Below are 15,064 nucleotides of genomic sequence, written 5' to 3'. Positions count from 1 at the left end.
ATCTGACATTTGTGAACGAGACAGCTCCAGTATACAACAGATCGAGGGTGGCCCAAAATTAATCATCGCGTTTCGTTTTTGAATAAGTTTTTTACTAAATAAAAAAAAATAGATTTTGATTATTGGAAATCTTTATTTGGAACTTTTAATATTTTTTTCGGTTCAGTGGAAAATATGATATCCATTAAGTGGCTGCCGCCAGTTTATATAGACATTTGTGCCCGTTTTATCATTCTGTTTGTATACTGCAGCTGTTTAGCTCACACATCGCTCACTCCTTTCAAGAACGTCATAAATCAAAAATCGTCAATTTTCAGTTGAGCATGTTTTCGGAATGCCCAGAAAATGTACTATATCCCAGCAAAAGAGGCATATTTTTAACTTAATATTTACCCACTACAGGGCAGAAAGTGTTGTTTTTGCATTTTGAAGAAAAGGTATTGTTTAATTATTTTTTTAAATATACTTGATATTTTTCAAATGGAGAAAAAACTTTCAGGTTTTACTTAAAAATATGTGTTGCAAAGTAAAAAGTGCAAAAAGTGGCTTGATATTTATTTTTAATACATTGTATTAAATTCATAAACTTTAAAAACGTTCTACTGAAAAATCAAGTTTTTTGATTTATGACGTTCTTGAAAGGAGTGAGCGACATGTCAAATATGATTGACGTACAATGCCATTTGCAAAAACTATGACATATTCGGATAGGGTGAATAATTTTGTGCCACCCTGTAAAATGGTCAGTGTTATTTATGAAATCATGTTTTTTTTAGTATTCTGATGGCAATGATGTTATGTTGATCATTAGTTATCGTCAGTTTAAATAATTGATTTTTTGACATTTAATAAAGCATGTCATACAATCCCACGGACAATAAACAAAAAACAACAGAAAAAGACATTTTTACAATAATATTTTGTACAATTTTTAGTTATCCTTTCAAGCCAACCGATAAGCCAGTAAATAGCATAAGACGGTAAGACAAAACACAGTTACAAACAGACGATATACAAATCCCACTTGGACTTTATATTGTACAAGAGAACCCAAACAGAACAGTTTGAAATATATTATGTATTTTTAATACAATTTAAAATCAGTTACCGAAATAGACATACTATCAATATATTGTATTTAGTATCATTTGTAAAAAATAATTTTGTTGAATCTGTAACTTAGGTTAGGTTATCAAGAATCGATTTTATCACAAATTTATCCATATAAATTGATAAATAAATTGATTGTTATAAAGATGATTTGCTGTCCAAACTCAAAACACAGTAAGGGACATTTTTTGCAGTTCATTTTTGGACTAAGTAGATTCTACTTAGTCCAAAAATGCGACAAAAACGCACTACAAAGAAAATGTCCCTTACTGTGTTTTAAGTTTGAACAGCCGCGATAGGTTAGTGGTCAGTAAATATATGTAATGGGTTTAAATTTGGCACCATTGTACCAATTTTTTTAAAGGTTAATGTTGTTTAAAAGCTGTTATCCCTCTTGCATCTCAAACTACCTCACCTGCATCAAAGACAATATCTGTCATGTCTCCGTCGTCAGTGTTGCTCTCGTCCGTCAGCTGTTGGCGTGCCCTACCTCCGACAGTTCCACTCGGCGATGATTTGCAGCCGAACCACCAGTATCCCGTGGACCTCGGGAAAGCGGGGTCTGCTGCATCAACCTAAGGCATATTGACATGCAATGAATGGAGTAAATAAAGGCAGATTTACATTGAGTCAGTTACTGACGTTAGTACTGACACCTAGAACTGACTTAAACTGTTTACACATAGTCATCACTCGAGTTTTTGTGTTTTTATTATTTACACAAATATTTAAATTTCATATTATTTCTAGGAATATTGAAGTACTGACGTGAAATCAATTTATACGATAGCAGTACAGAGTCTGCACTGACTTGCCTTGTGCTTGAAGTCATGTAGGGGGCTTGCGCACTACCCGGAATTTCACTGTCCGGCAGTCGGTTTTGAAAAGTAAAAGTAACCACGACAGTTTAGCGTGATCGAATTTATGCGCAACGTGTTCACGCACCGATCTAAAGAAAGATGGACAAAAGCACAAGCCAATCATCGTTTAAAAACGCTAACTGAAGTACCGGACGGTAAAATTCCGCGTAGTGCACAAACGCTCTTACTGTCTGATGTAAATCTGGCCTAAGTGATAATATTTATACAGCTCAATGAAACCAAGATATGTTTCTTTGCAACTAAAATAGTAACAAAAACAAAATCCAAAAAACCTATGTCTGGTGATAGTTTATGATAAAAAATACTTTTATGTGACACAAATGGTATTGTTTTGTTGGTGAACATGGTCTCTAACTGTATTTAATTTATTTTATTTTGACTTAACTAAAAATTTGACTTTGGACAGTACTCTATGAAAGTTACTTCACCGGTAAGAGATCAATACCTCAGTGCTTAGGTTTACGACGAATGTCAGAGGTCAAGAAACAAAAACTTTAACTTTACCTATATTTACTATATTTTTTTTATTTTGGTAACATTAACTTTGTTAGAAATGAGAATTCAGAGTTATTGTTATATTTATCTACACTTTTATGTATAATCAACCTCCCAAGTAGTAAGATATTAATGAAATTTTATAACATCATTTGTTCAGTCATTAAAACGTGTAACAAGCTGATAAATGATTGAATTGTGTTGTTTTATTAATAGATGGTGTTGGTAGTCCAAATAATGTGGAAATATTCGAGAAATAATCACTTCGCCCCAAATATGGGGCCACACACTATGTGACTGAATATTTATGGCCACATGGTTAGGCAGTACACACGGAGAGATTAAATCGTTTCATTGTAATTGCAGTCTCAGTGATGTATTTTATGATAGGATGTTACAAAAGAAGGAATGTTTACTTACACTAAACGTTCTATCATTAAACCTCCAGTAAGCTCCGTCTTTGAAGAAGTACGTGTATCCGTTGGTGTACTGAAGTGCTCCATCAACGTTGTTAGGAATGCCCTCCCAGTTGGAGATTGGTTTAGGGTAGGTGTTCTTCACTGGGGGCCTCTGGGCGGGGTCGAACCTCCAGAACTTGGCCCCCTTGTAGAAGTAGATCTTCCCATTGCCCGACCAGACCAGAGCGGCGTCCAAGTTATCGGGGATTCCAGTGAAACCTTCAAATAGTACAACAATTATAATTTAATACCTTTCTCATATTAATCATATAAAAATTGCACGTGATCCGAAGCGGGGTACCAAAAGACCCCAGTACATATGTGTATGGAAGTCGTATTACGCAACTCGTAACTCACGAGTCACAGATTTCATATCCTTCATAGATAAGCAATAAATCGGCCGGGAATTGGATCAAATGAAAGCTGAGTAATCTAATCGTCTCACACTCTCCTTGTGGTAATACCACATTTGTTAGAGTGAAATAAGTAACATGTTGCTAGCAGACAAAAAATTTACATCCTGATATATAAGTGTGTAAAACTCATGGTACTGTTTGGTTGAGCTTTTTATCAAAAATAATATTTTAATTCATTTAACGATTTGAAATTACACAAATAAAAAAGAGAAAATTTTCATTAATATTATTTTTGAGATTCCAAAAATATGGAGTGCTAATGTGCAAAGGCAAATAGCCGCAAGTTAAAAACAGTAGTTTTGAGAAAAACAAGTTTAAAGTTAACTTAAAGTGATGCTTTTTGCCAACACATGTATCAAATTAATACAATTTTGCGACTATTTGGATAATGAATATCTCGGTAAAGTAAAGAGATAGAGCAAAATCTGTGATTGAGTATGATAGAGGATGGTTATAAGAATGCTTTGTGTTAAGCCAAACAGCCGCAATTTGAGTTACGGCTAGTTGCCTTTACACATTAGAGTAAGTAGCTCTTATAAAACTAAATCTATAACATTAAAATTCATGTATGGAGATTTCGATCCCCCTGTTTGAACCGGCTAGGTTAAAAAGTGATTTTTAGTAAGCAAGATACGCAAGATATTTGTGACTATATTGGTTGCCAGCGTGACTACATATATATATATATATTTGTTAACTTATTTACTAGAACACTGATCTGAAGTACGCTTGGATGGCTTGACTCTGGCCAATATCTGTACCCGACGGATTCTCCAGTTCTTTGGACACATTGCGCGTGGCAACGAGGATAGCCTGGAATGACTAGTTGTGATCGGTAGCCTGGAGGGAAAGAGAGGGAGAAGAAGATCCCTACACGATGGACCGATCAAATTAAGGCAGCAGCAGGCACCTCAGTGGTTAGAGCACTACGTGCAGCGCAGTCAAGGGATAACTGGAGTCATTGCTTCTGCAAGCGTCACAACCCTCAGCAATGAGGAATAAGACGGAGAAGAGAGATCTGAAGTGCAGGACTGAGCGCCTTGCTTTCATGTAACTAACAGTCAAAATAATACTGCTTCAATATGATGCAGTGCCCTCAACACCATTAGATGCACATAAGTTTTGGGAGAAGAAGCATGTTTTTATGCTTACCATCGCTGATGTCCTTGGGATAGTCACCATCCATCTTCTTTCCCTGAAACCTCCAATATTTCGATCCCTTGAAGAAGTAAGTTTTGCCGTTCTTGTACGTGAAGGCTGCGTCAATATTCCCGGGGAGTCCTGGCCATGACTTGGAGATTTGTCTCGGGTAGTTAGCAGCTATTCCATCTTCAGTTAACTTCCAGTAATAATCACCTAAAAAATTTAAATCAAATTAAAAACATTGACAAAGTGGTGTTACATTAGCTTCTTCATGATCAGATTTTTTTTCTTCATAAAAATAGAACTAAAAATGTCATTTTGACATCTTTACAAAGATGAATAAGAATATGGCAGAATGGGTTTGTGACCTATCATGGGCTAAGACAGGTCATAAACCCTGTAAATACCCAGACTTCCATAATCTATTTCACCTATGTAGAGATGTCAAAATGTAAAACTAACTCTCAAGTATTTAGACACGCTCAAAATGTTATAAAAATATCAGGTTATTATTATTTTTTTTTTAAAGAGTTTACTTAATTTAAAGTTGTCTAGTTCAAAAACACAAAACAGAAGCAATAAAAAAATGTAAAAAAACTTAACCCAATATGAAAAAAACAAGTCTAATTATAATAATAAAGAAAAACATCAAAAAAATTCAATTAAAATGATAAAATTTGGTAATTTATCAAAGAATTTCCAATAAATTCCAATGAAAAGCATCAAGTGGCAACTTGCGAGCTCAGTTGAGTTGTTTATCTTAAAGTGGAGACTGACCGGAGCGTTTTGTCGTAACGTAATACATTACGATGCGAGCATTCAGGCACTCACATTCAGTACACCGAACCGAGCACTCCATCCATAGTTTCGGATGCTCGCCGCCAGCGATGTTACGACGTTATGTTAGGACAAAAAGCTCCGGTCAGTCTCTACCTTTATGTAATGCAAACAAGTGGAAACATTTAAGCAGTTGGCGCGATATGACACATTAAGTGTTCACAAACACTGCTTGTTCAAAAGCATTAAGTGATCAATTATATGGTAAACAAAATAATCACATTTAGTTTACTGCAGTAAAACTTCTTCGAGTCTCTTAAAAAGATGTCACAAACCTTTGAAGGCATACGTGGCGCCCTCGGCGCTGTTGAACATTGTGTCAACCTTGGAATCCATACACAGTCTCTCATCGGCGCTTCCGGGAATCACAGGAGTAGATGGTATATATCCGGGATTGCCTGACGGTATGACATTCTGAGTCTTCCTTCCGTACAGGGCCTGGTGATGATATTCAAGATGTAAGAGATGTTTTATTTATTTATTTGGGAATTGTACAGCTTTACATAAAAAAAAATATATAATAAACAAAAGTTACATTAACAATAATAAACATTACATTAAATTAACAAAAAAGCCAATGAAACAATTCCACATTTATATTATAAAACCATTGAAAAACATTCAGAGATTTAAAAAAAGGGTATGGTATAAAATAATAGATTTAGCAGGAAGGAGGAGGAATTTTTATGTTAAACATAAAAATCAAGTATGAAATTGGATTTGGTCACTCAAATGTCTTATTTGTCTGTCTCTGTAGCGTAATGGTTGCCGCGTTTGGCTACCATGCTGGAAGTCATGGGTTCAATTCCCAAGGAGTTTCAAATAAATATCACTGATTTGTCACCCTAATATTGAATTAACCCACTTATTATGACCGAATGAGTATTTCTACCCGTTCGGTCGATTGATGCTTAAGGACGAGAATGGTATTTTTACCTTCCGTGCCAACCTCATTTAAAAGTTAGAAAAGATGGAATTATTTAATGTTTTTATATCAACAATTTGTTGTTCGCCTCCGTAGTGTAATGGTCAGCACGCTCGGCTACCGTTCTGGAGGTCCCGGGTTCGATTCCCAGGGGGGTCAAATAAATATAAGTGATTTTTTCCACTGTAATATTTATTCAATATTACCCTGGACTGGTCCTGAAGCGGGGGGCTGATCACCTTTCCTTCATGTGTAAACGATCAAGATAACACCAAGAGCCCCAATATGATTGAGTGATACATTCAGAAGGAACCCATTCAGTGACGGGCCATTTAACACAAGTACGCAACAGAAGGAACCACCTATTACATCAAGTATAAAGACCAGTTTTTAAAAAGAGTGGGATATATTAACTCATTTAATTTTAGTAAAGTTTCTATGTTTGTGGCTAGGTTATGTTGCGAATACAGCGATGATTCATTAACGTTATAACATTTAGTGGTTTGTAATAAAATACTATGATAACTAACCATATCCCACTATTCCTAAAGGTGTTTAGAAATAACGTTTGTATAACTGGGATAGTAGTGGCAGTAGTTGGGCATATATCGCTCACTCCTTTCAAGAACGTCATAAATCAAAATACTTGATTTTTCAGGAGAACGTTTTTAAAGTTTAAAAATATAATACAATGTATTAGAAAAAAATATCAAGCCACTTATTGAACTTTTTACTGCGCAACAGATCGGTTTTTTCTCCATTTGAAAAATATTTAGTATATTTAAAAAAATAATTAAACAATACCTTTTCTTCAAAATGCAAAAACAACACTTTCTGCCCTGTAGCGGGTAAATATTAAGTTAAAAATATGCCACTTTTGCTGGGATATAGTACATTTTTTGGGCATTCCGAAAACATGCACAACTGAAAATCGACGATTTTTGATTTATGACGTTCTTGAAAGGAGTGAGCGATATATGTTGTATACTTATTTTTTGGCAATGAATCTAATTTTATTTTAACTAATCGAACAATTTAATTATTTGTTTAGTTATTTAGATGTCTTGATTAGCTACAAATCATATGACAAATTTTATTACTAGACTCAGAACCTCAAAAGACGGACCCCAAGAATTATACGATGGAAGCCTTGGTACAACAAAAGAGCTTCATACTGTTTTTGGGTGATTCCATTAGTTGTTATTTAGGGTTGATATGCAATGAATAATAAAAATAACATTTAGGATTTTTACGGAGTGTGTGGAAGTTTTTGGTGAGAGTATTTTAATGTTTTTGAAATAAAATAAACCCTGATGATAACAAGGTTCTTGTCGAAACCGGTAGGTTAAATTGTATCAATAAAAAAGTGGCTAAAACAAAGTAAAAAAATATAATTTTATAAAGTTTATATTGTAGTCGTACAGGAGAAAGTGACCAACTAACAAAACGTAAAATGTTTAGGAGGGCCATTTAAGTCACTTTTGCTTGGCAACAAAATAAACATCAATGCAGTTGGTAATTTTTAACAAGTCATTGTATTCAAATGTTTAAAATCGCTTTGGGATTTTTTCAGGGCAATATTAAGCTAGTAAGATATCAAATAGTCAATGATCTTTGTAAAAAATGCACTTGGTCACTTTCTCCTGTATGACTACGATATGTAAGTGTTCATTGATTACAATTTATAATCTTACCTGGATTCCTACGATATCATCTCCGTCTAGCTGGAAGGTAGGGTCGTATCCCCTGTAGAAGGGAGCCATGAGCGCAGATTTGACATCGCTGTGACTGAGGCCGAGCGAGTGACCGAATTCATGGGCGGCTACTTGGAACAGGTTGGTGCCTCGGTAGGAATTGATACTCCACTGTTCGGCATTGTCGAAATGCGCATCACCTCCATAAACCTACCAAAAAAAATTACAAATCTATAAATTCACATAAAAAATACTGTCTTATTATTAAATTCTATGGTTCGCCTCTGTACTGTTATGGTCAGCACGCTCGGCTACCAACCCGACACACTCGAGCTTTTACTCAGGCTAAAACTTTTAAACAACAGGGATTATTCAAACAGGCTTTTAGAGTTAACGTTTTTTGCCAGTATACCCACGATATATGAATCAAAAATTTTTAAAGGCATTGTATTTGTCCGCCTCTGTGGTGTAATGGTCAGCGTGTTTAGCTACCGTGCTGGAGGTCCCGGGTTCGATTCCCAGGGGGGGTTAAAAAAATATAACTGATTTTTTCACTGTAATATTTATTCAATATCCTGGACTGGTACCTGAAGCGGAGGGCTGATCACCTTTTCGTAGTGTAATGGTCAGCATACTTGCCTACCGTACTGCAGGTCCCAGATTCGATTTCCCGGGGGGGTAAAAAAAATATAAGTGATTTTTTCACTGTAATATTTATTCAATACCCTGGACTGGTACCTGAAGCGGAGGGCTGATGACCTTTCCTTCATGTGTTAACGATCAAGATAACACTGCGTTTATATGACACAGTGCCCTATGCACCATGGGGTGCGGATAAGGGTTTTATTTTTTATTATATTATTAAATTCTAGTGCAGGGGTGGGGTAACCTACAGTCTTGACACCTACTATGCGTCAAACATGGCTTCCTTATCTAATAAATATAACACCCATGCGTTAAACACGGGAGTCGTGTTGAATAAAGATAAAGATTCGTAACCGGTTTTATGTGTTTTGAAAACACAAAGAATTAGACCTATTTATGATATTCAAATAATAAGGACAATTTGATTTTGGACAAAGTTATGGGATTTCAAAAATTTGAATTTAAGTTTATCTGTATGATATTATTTTATACGCAGTAAACGTGTTAACCCTTTGCCCGTACCAAATATAGGCAAAAAAAATAGGCCTTTGAGGATTTTCCAGTATCTGGTATCATATTATTTTACCATATTATTCTGAGTTAGATCATCTTCTCATAGGGTGGCTCTTTATCTATGGGCTGTACTGACCTGGCATTAGCTGACTTAAGTGATCACTTTTTACAGTATATAACAATCACTACTTTACCCATAGCTGAACCTTAGCTTTGGAAGTTGTATATATATATATATATATATATATATATATAATATATATATATATATATATATATATATATATATATATATATATATATATATATATATATATATATATATATATATATATATATATATATATATATATATATATATATATATATATATATATATATATATATATATATATATATATATATATATATATATATATATAAATAAAGCATCTTGAAATCACTTTCATATCTCGATTGGATCCACTATATTTAATTCTGTTTAAACCTGTTAAAACACTTGATTTATACATTTGTTTGTTCAACGTGTCTCCTAAAAGTATGGCAATGAAAAAAATGATGAAAAACAAGATTATGAAAAAGAATATGACATTGAACTGGTCACAAATAATTTTTAACTGAACACAATAATAAATGAATTAGTGAATAAATAACTTATAATTGTTTCCTGTTTTTTTTTCGAGTTGATGATTGACGTAGTAGAGATTCCATTTAAATTATTATACTATGATTATATTCGTATATTGGAGGGGTAAAGTCATGTCGCTCACTCCTTTCAAGAACGTCATAAATAAAAAATCGTCAATTTTCGGTTGTTCATGTTTTCGGAATGCCCAGAAAATGTACAATATCCCAGCAAAAGAGGCATATTTTTAACTTAATATTTACCCGCTACAGGGCAGAAAGTGTTGTTTTTGCATTTTGAAGAAAAGGTATTGTTTAATTATTTTTTTAAATATACTAAATATTTTTCAAATGGAAAAAAAACCTTCAGGTTTACCTAAAAAGATCTGTTGCACAGTATAAAGTTCAATAAGTGGCTTGATATTTATTTTTAATACATTGTATTGCATTTTTAAACTTTAAAAACGTTCTCCTGAGAAATCAAATTTTTTGATTTATGACGTTCTTGAAAGGAGTGAGCGATGTGTGACATTTTTTATTGACTTTTATCTCTAAAATTGATATTATTCACATTTTTAACATCTCAATAACGATGAAGAAATATATGGATGTCTGGTTATTTATAGGGCTTATTAAGACCTGCCTTCAGGCTTAGGGCTTTCTAAATCCAATCATAGATGGCTATTGTGAACTCAATCACGGAACATCATGAAATTAATCATTATATATAACTTCCATAATTTGAGAAGTGCGGTTGTTAATCATGGGTACAATGGTGAATGTAACATGTACGTATAGTGATCACTATCACAGGTCACAAACCCTGTTAATACCCCTACTTTCATATTCTTCTTCATCTATGTTGAGATGTCAAAAATGTAAAATGACTTCTAGGTGGAGAAACCCAGATTTGTGAACAAGTATTCCGACACGCTCAAACTGTTGTGAATGACATAAAATGGACTTAAACATATTTTCTTTATTATCTCAACATATGTTTACAAAGAATATGGATGACACACTCAAAATGTTGTGATATATAAAAATTGGTAATATTCATATTGATAATTAATATATCAGTTCTTTCAACAACATCATATATAAAAAATGGACAATTTTCAGTTGTGCATGTTTTCGGAATGCTCAGAAAATGTACAATATCCCAGCAAAAGCGGCATATTTTTAACTTAATATTTACCCGCTACAGGGCAGAAAGTGTTGTTTTTGCATTTTGAAGAAAATGTATTGTTTAATTATTTTTTTAAATATACTTAATATTTTTCAAATGGAGAAAAAACATTCAGGTTTTACCTAAAAAGATCTGTTGCACAGTAAAAAGTACAATAAGTGGCTTGATATTTATTTTTAATACATTTTATTATATTTTTAAACAAAAACGATCTACTGAAAAATCTTTTTTTTTTAAAATATGACGTTGTCGAAAGGAGTGAGTGATATGTACATTGATATTATTCATTTAGTTTGATTTTAAATTGATATTATTTGAAGAATCGTGAATCAAGAAAGATTTATTTTTAATTGTTCTGGGTGTCTGTGATATCACATTTACCTTCTCTATCCTTGCTATCCTACCTGCAGACAAGCCTCGAAAAGTAGAAGTATTAAGGGTTATTCCTTTAAAATAAGACAAATTAAAAAAATGGTACTTACGGGGAAATAAGCATGGGCTAGGGTGCCTCCTGGTCCATCGAAAGGATCTCCATCACCGTGCTCTCCCTTCTCGAACCTAGGAATTAAGCAATTACATTAATTTTACTTTGTTTAATTTTTCAGACAATCATTTAAAATTGTGTATTTGATTACGCATTTTTATCGATTGTTGCGCGGTATGATCGATAATCCTGAAATTATCCGAAGCATTGGTCTGTATGTTCCCGATAGTTACCTAAAACAGCGTCGGCATAGATTGTTTCACATTCCTATACACAGGACCAACCTGCCGATGGTTATGCCTGTAGGAAGAGCTACCGTTATGTTGAACAATATCTCATTGGATATTGATCTGTTCTATGTGTCTGAAGGAGTTTTCCAAAGCGGGATTCTTCTACACCTTTAGCAATAGTTCTTGCATATTTTCGATTTTAATGTATTTTAATGTATACGCTTTAAATGTTTTAGTTTGTAATGTATATGTTAATTGAAAATAAATAAATTGAAATTGAACACTTCAACAAGACATTTGTTTGAGCAAAAATCTCCTAACGGATTTCAATCGGATGATTTAAATTTATGTTTTCTCTCGGATATGGTATTTTTATGTACATATGAATTTGTAATATTTAATGTAAGCATTCAAATAAATAAATAATCTTATCTCAATATGTTTGCTATTGTTATAAAGTTGTTTTGTTGTAAGTTGAGCTTGTACACGAGTAAAAAACAGTTATTATAAAAAAATTCCATCATTAATATTTACAACATTTTGAGTGTGTCCAAATACTTGTTCACAAAATCTGGATTATCTCCAATTACAGGAATTATTTTCAAATTATTTTTTGACATCTCATCAAAGATGAAGAAGAATATGGAAGTCAGGGCATTTACGGGGCTGACGACCCCGTAAAATGTTGTAAATAAATTATCTGGTCAAATTATAAGCTTAATAATAAAAATGAAAATGGTATTTTCTGGCGTTTCTCATGTGTGTGATTATAATCCAGGATTCGGATCTCACATACTAATATAAGAGTTTCTGCTCAATAAAAAGCTTCTTTACATCTCACCAATAGATGTCTCTAGTGAAGTTCTAGTGATTCAAGAACAAGGTTTCTAAATTGGTTCATATATATAGAACTTCCAAGAATTTGAGTAGTGTGGTTGTCAATAATGGGTAGAATTGGTGAATGTTACACGTGTGTAAAGTGATCACTTAAACCAGCCTATGACGGTCGTCAGCCCCGTAAATGCCCAGACTTCCATGTTCTTCTTCATCTTGATGAGATGTCAAAAAAAAAAAAAAATATCATTAATATTATTTAGTGAAAATGAAAGCTCTCATTTTTTTTCACTCATATCGTATGGGGAGCAGAGGGCTTCTTACCACAGGAGCTTAATGAGAAAAACATTGACACTTGAAGTAAAAGATTAGGAATATTTCTTTGTTGTGTAGAGAAACTGTTTGTTGTTGTAAAAACTTTAGCATTTGTTACATAATAATATGTATGTCTTAATTTTTAACGTTTGGTGTTGTTTTTATAAAATATTTCAGTTGCAATCACACCCTTATATCGTAATATAAAATAAACATCAATATTATGTGATATGAAAACAACTGTTTTTTACTTATCCAAAAACTAACTTACCCATGTTAAGATTACTTATTTTACAAGGAATTAAAATTTAAGGAATCGGTGGGTATGTATGAGGAGATGCATGAACGTGGAAGCGGCGTGATGGTTAGTTAGTTAGTTTTTACAAGGAATAATATAATAAATAAATATAATAAATCTTTAAATTCGTTTTTAGTAACTAGCATAAAATTAAACGAATGTTCTTTTTATCTTTAAACAAATATATAAATTTTAAAACGATGAAGAAGCTATTTTCTTAAAATTACACCCTTCTCTGCAAAACTGGTTCAAAATAATTTTACTCTTTTTTTAAATATACACCAAATTCGTGCTAAAGCAAAAAATATGTAATATTTGCATTTTTTTTAAGGATCAGGAAGAGTTGAGCATTCATTTTATTATTATTCCACTATTAAGATGTGATTTAAGTATGACAAAACGCATGTCATGCTAAAATTTACAGATGGCATTTTGTTTTGTACTAACTTGACTTCAATGTGAACGGATCCGGTCCATTTCTGGGTGAACGTTAGGTCGGTGTATCCACTCCAGACTCCGAAGGCTTTGGCAACTTCAGCATCGACATCTTCCTTACGAAGGAGAGCCGCAGAAGGGTACTTCGATATCTTGTAAGTCAGGTCCTTGACACGCCACCTAGAGCCTGAAAATGTCAACAGTCACAAATTAATAACGTCATATATAAAAACACTTACTTACTTATAACCCTTATCCGCACCTGATGGTGCATAGGGCACTTCATCGAATCGACGCAGTGTTATATTGATCATTACTTACATGAAGACAAGGTTATCACTCTTGCGCTCCAGGAACCAGTCCAGGGTAATATTAAATAAATATTACCGTGTAAAATCACTAATATTTATTTTCACCTCCCCTGGGAATCGAACCCGGGACCTCCAGCACGGTAGCTGAACCGCTGACCATTACACCACGGAGGCGGACCAATACAATGCCTTTAAAACCTTTTGATTCACATATCGTGGGTATACTGGCAAAAAACGTTAACTCTAAAACCCTGTTTGAACAATCCCTGTTGTTTAAAGCTTTAAGCCTGAGTAAAAGCCCGAGTGTGTCGGGTTGTGGTCCCGTGGTTAGTGCCGCGGACTCTTGAGTCAGAGTTTCTCAGTTCGAATCCACTCCACCACAATTTGATACCTATTTGTAATAATGAGCCGCTTAGGCTCACAGAAATAGTATGAAATTGAAATATTTGTGTGAATAATAAAAACACAAATATTTCTCTTCTTTAAAAAAAAAAAACGCTTTTAAGCTTGAAGTTGGCATTACTTGTAAAACCACACAAGTATGACATTTCAAAATACTTAGTGTGTTTTTCCTGTTTATAGAACGTTGAAAATTTTATAATACTGCATCAAAAAGTCGAAATTGCATGTTTTGGAGTTAACGATTTTTGCCAGTACACCTACGATATAAAAAAATTTATTATGTGTCTACTTTTTGTCTGTCAATGTAGTGTGTAATGGTCAGCACGCTAGGCTACCATACTGGAGGTCCCGGGTTCAATTCCCAGGGGGTTAAATAAATTCAAGTATTTAATTCACTTATTATATATCATTAAATAAACATCTTTATCAAGTATTTAGAGATGACAGAATCTGTGTTCTGCAGTTTGCCTACAATTAGGCGCATTCATTGAAATTAATCTTACATACTATGTTTATTACATCGTGTAATAAATATTCAAATTCAATAAAAGCATTTAATAAAAAAGTACATTGGAAAAAATATTTTTATAAAAAAAAGACACTTAAAAGTACGGAGTTTTAAATGTTTTGAGAGTTTTAACTCTGAAGGTAGTTTTAATAGAATATGAAATATTAATATGTTAATATGTTAATATGTATTTTTTTTTAAATGTTCAAGTACTATCTTTCATCCGCCTCCGTAGTGTAATGGTCAGCATGCTCGGCTACCGTTCTGGAGGTCCCGGGTTCGATTCCCAGGGGGGTCAAATAAATACAAGTGATTTT

General features: G+C 33.5%; 1 protein-coding gene across 4 annotated transcripts in view; it reads right to left on the bottom strand.

Moving 5' to 3' along the window:
• LOC148302627 (matrix metalloproteinase-18-like) overlaps positions 1-15,064 on the bottom strand; it is a 90,942-nt gene that overhangs the window by 11,014 nt on the left and 64,864 nt on the right. For all 4 annotated transcript variants that reach the window (XR_015838619.1, XR_015838620.1, XR_015838621.1 and 1 more), the window contains exons 4-10: positions 13,539-13,713; positions 11,413-11,488; positions 7,960-8,169; positions 5,616-5,778; positions 4,513-4,716; positions 2,907-3,163; positions 1,526-1,685 (exon numbers count right to left, since the gene is read on the bottom strand). Coding sequence is in view for 1 of the 4 variants with exons in the window: in XM_088271323.1 (XP_088127449.1) it covers positions 1,526-1,685; positions 2,907-3,163; positions 4,513-4,716; positions 5,616-5,778; positions 7,960-8,169; positions 11,413-11,488; positions 13,539-13,713 (1,245 nt within the window). In the remaining 3 variants the exon portion in view is untranslated. The remainder of the gene's footprint in view (positions 1-1,525; positions 1,686-2,906; positions 3,164-4,512; positions 4,717-5,615; positions 5,779-7,959; positions 8,170-11,412; positions 11,489-13,538; positions 13,714-15,064) is intronic.

Source organism: Brachycentrus maculatus, unplaced genomic scaffold, assembly GCF_059751285.1.
Source record: "Brachycentrus maculatus isolate JH-2025_06_01 unplaced genomic scaffold, ASM5975128v1 h1tg000430l, whole genome shotgun sequence".
Lineage (NCBI taxonomy): Eukaryota > Metazoa > Arthropoda > Insecta > Trichoptera > Brachycentridae > Brachycentrus > Brachycentrus maculatus.
Note: the sequence above shows the minus strand (reverse complement) of the source record. Positions and strands in the feature narration are given on the sequence as shown.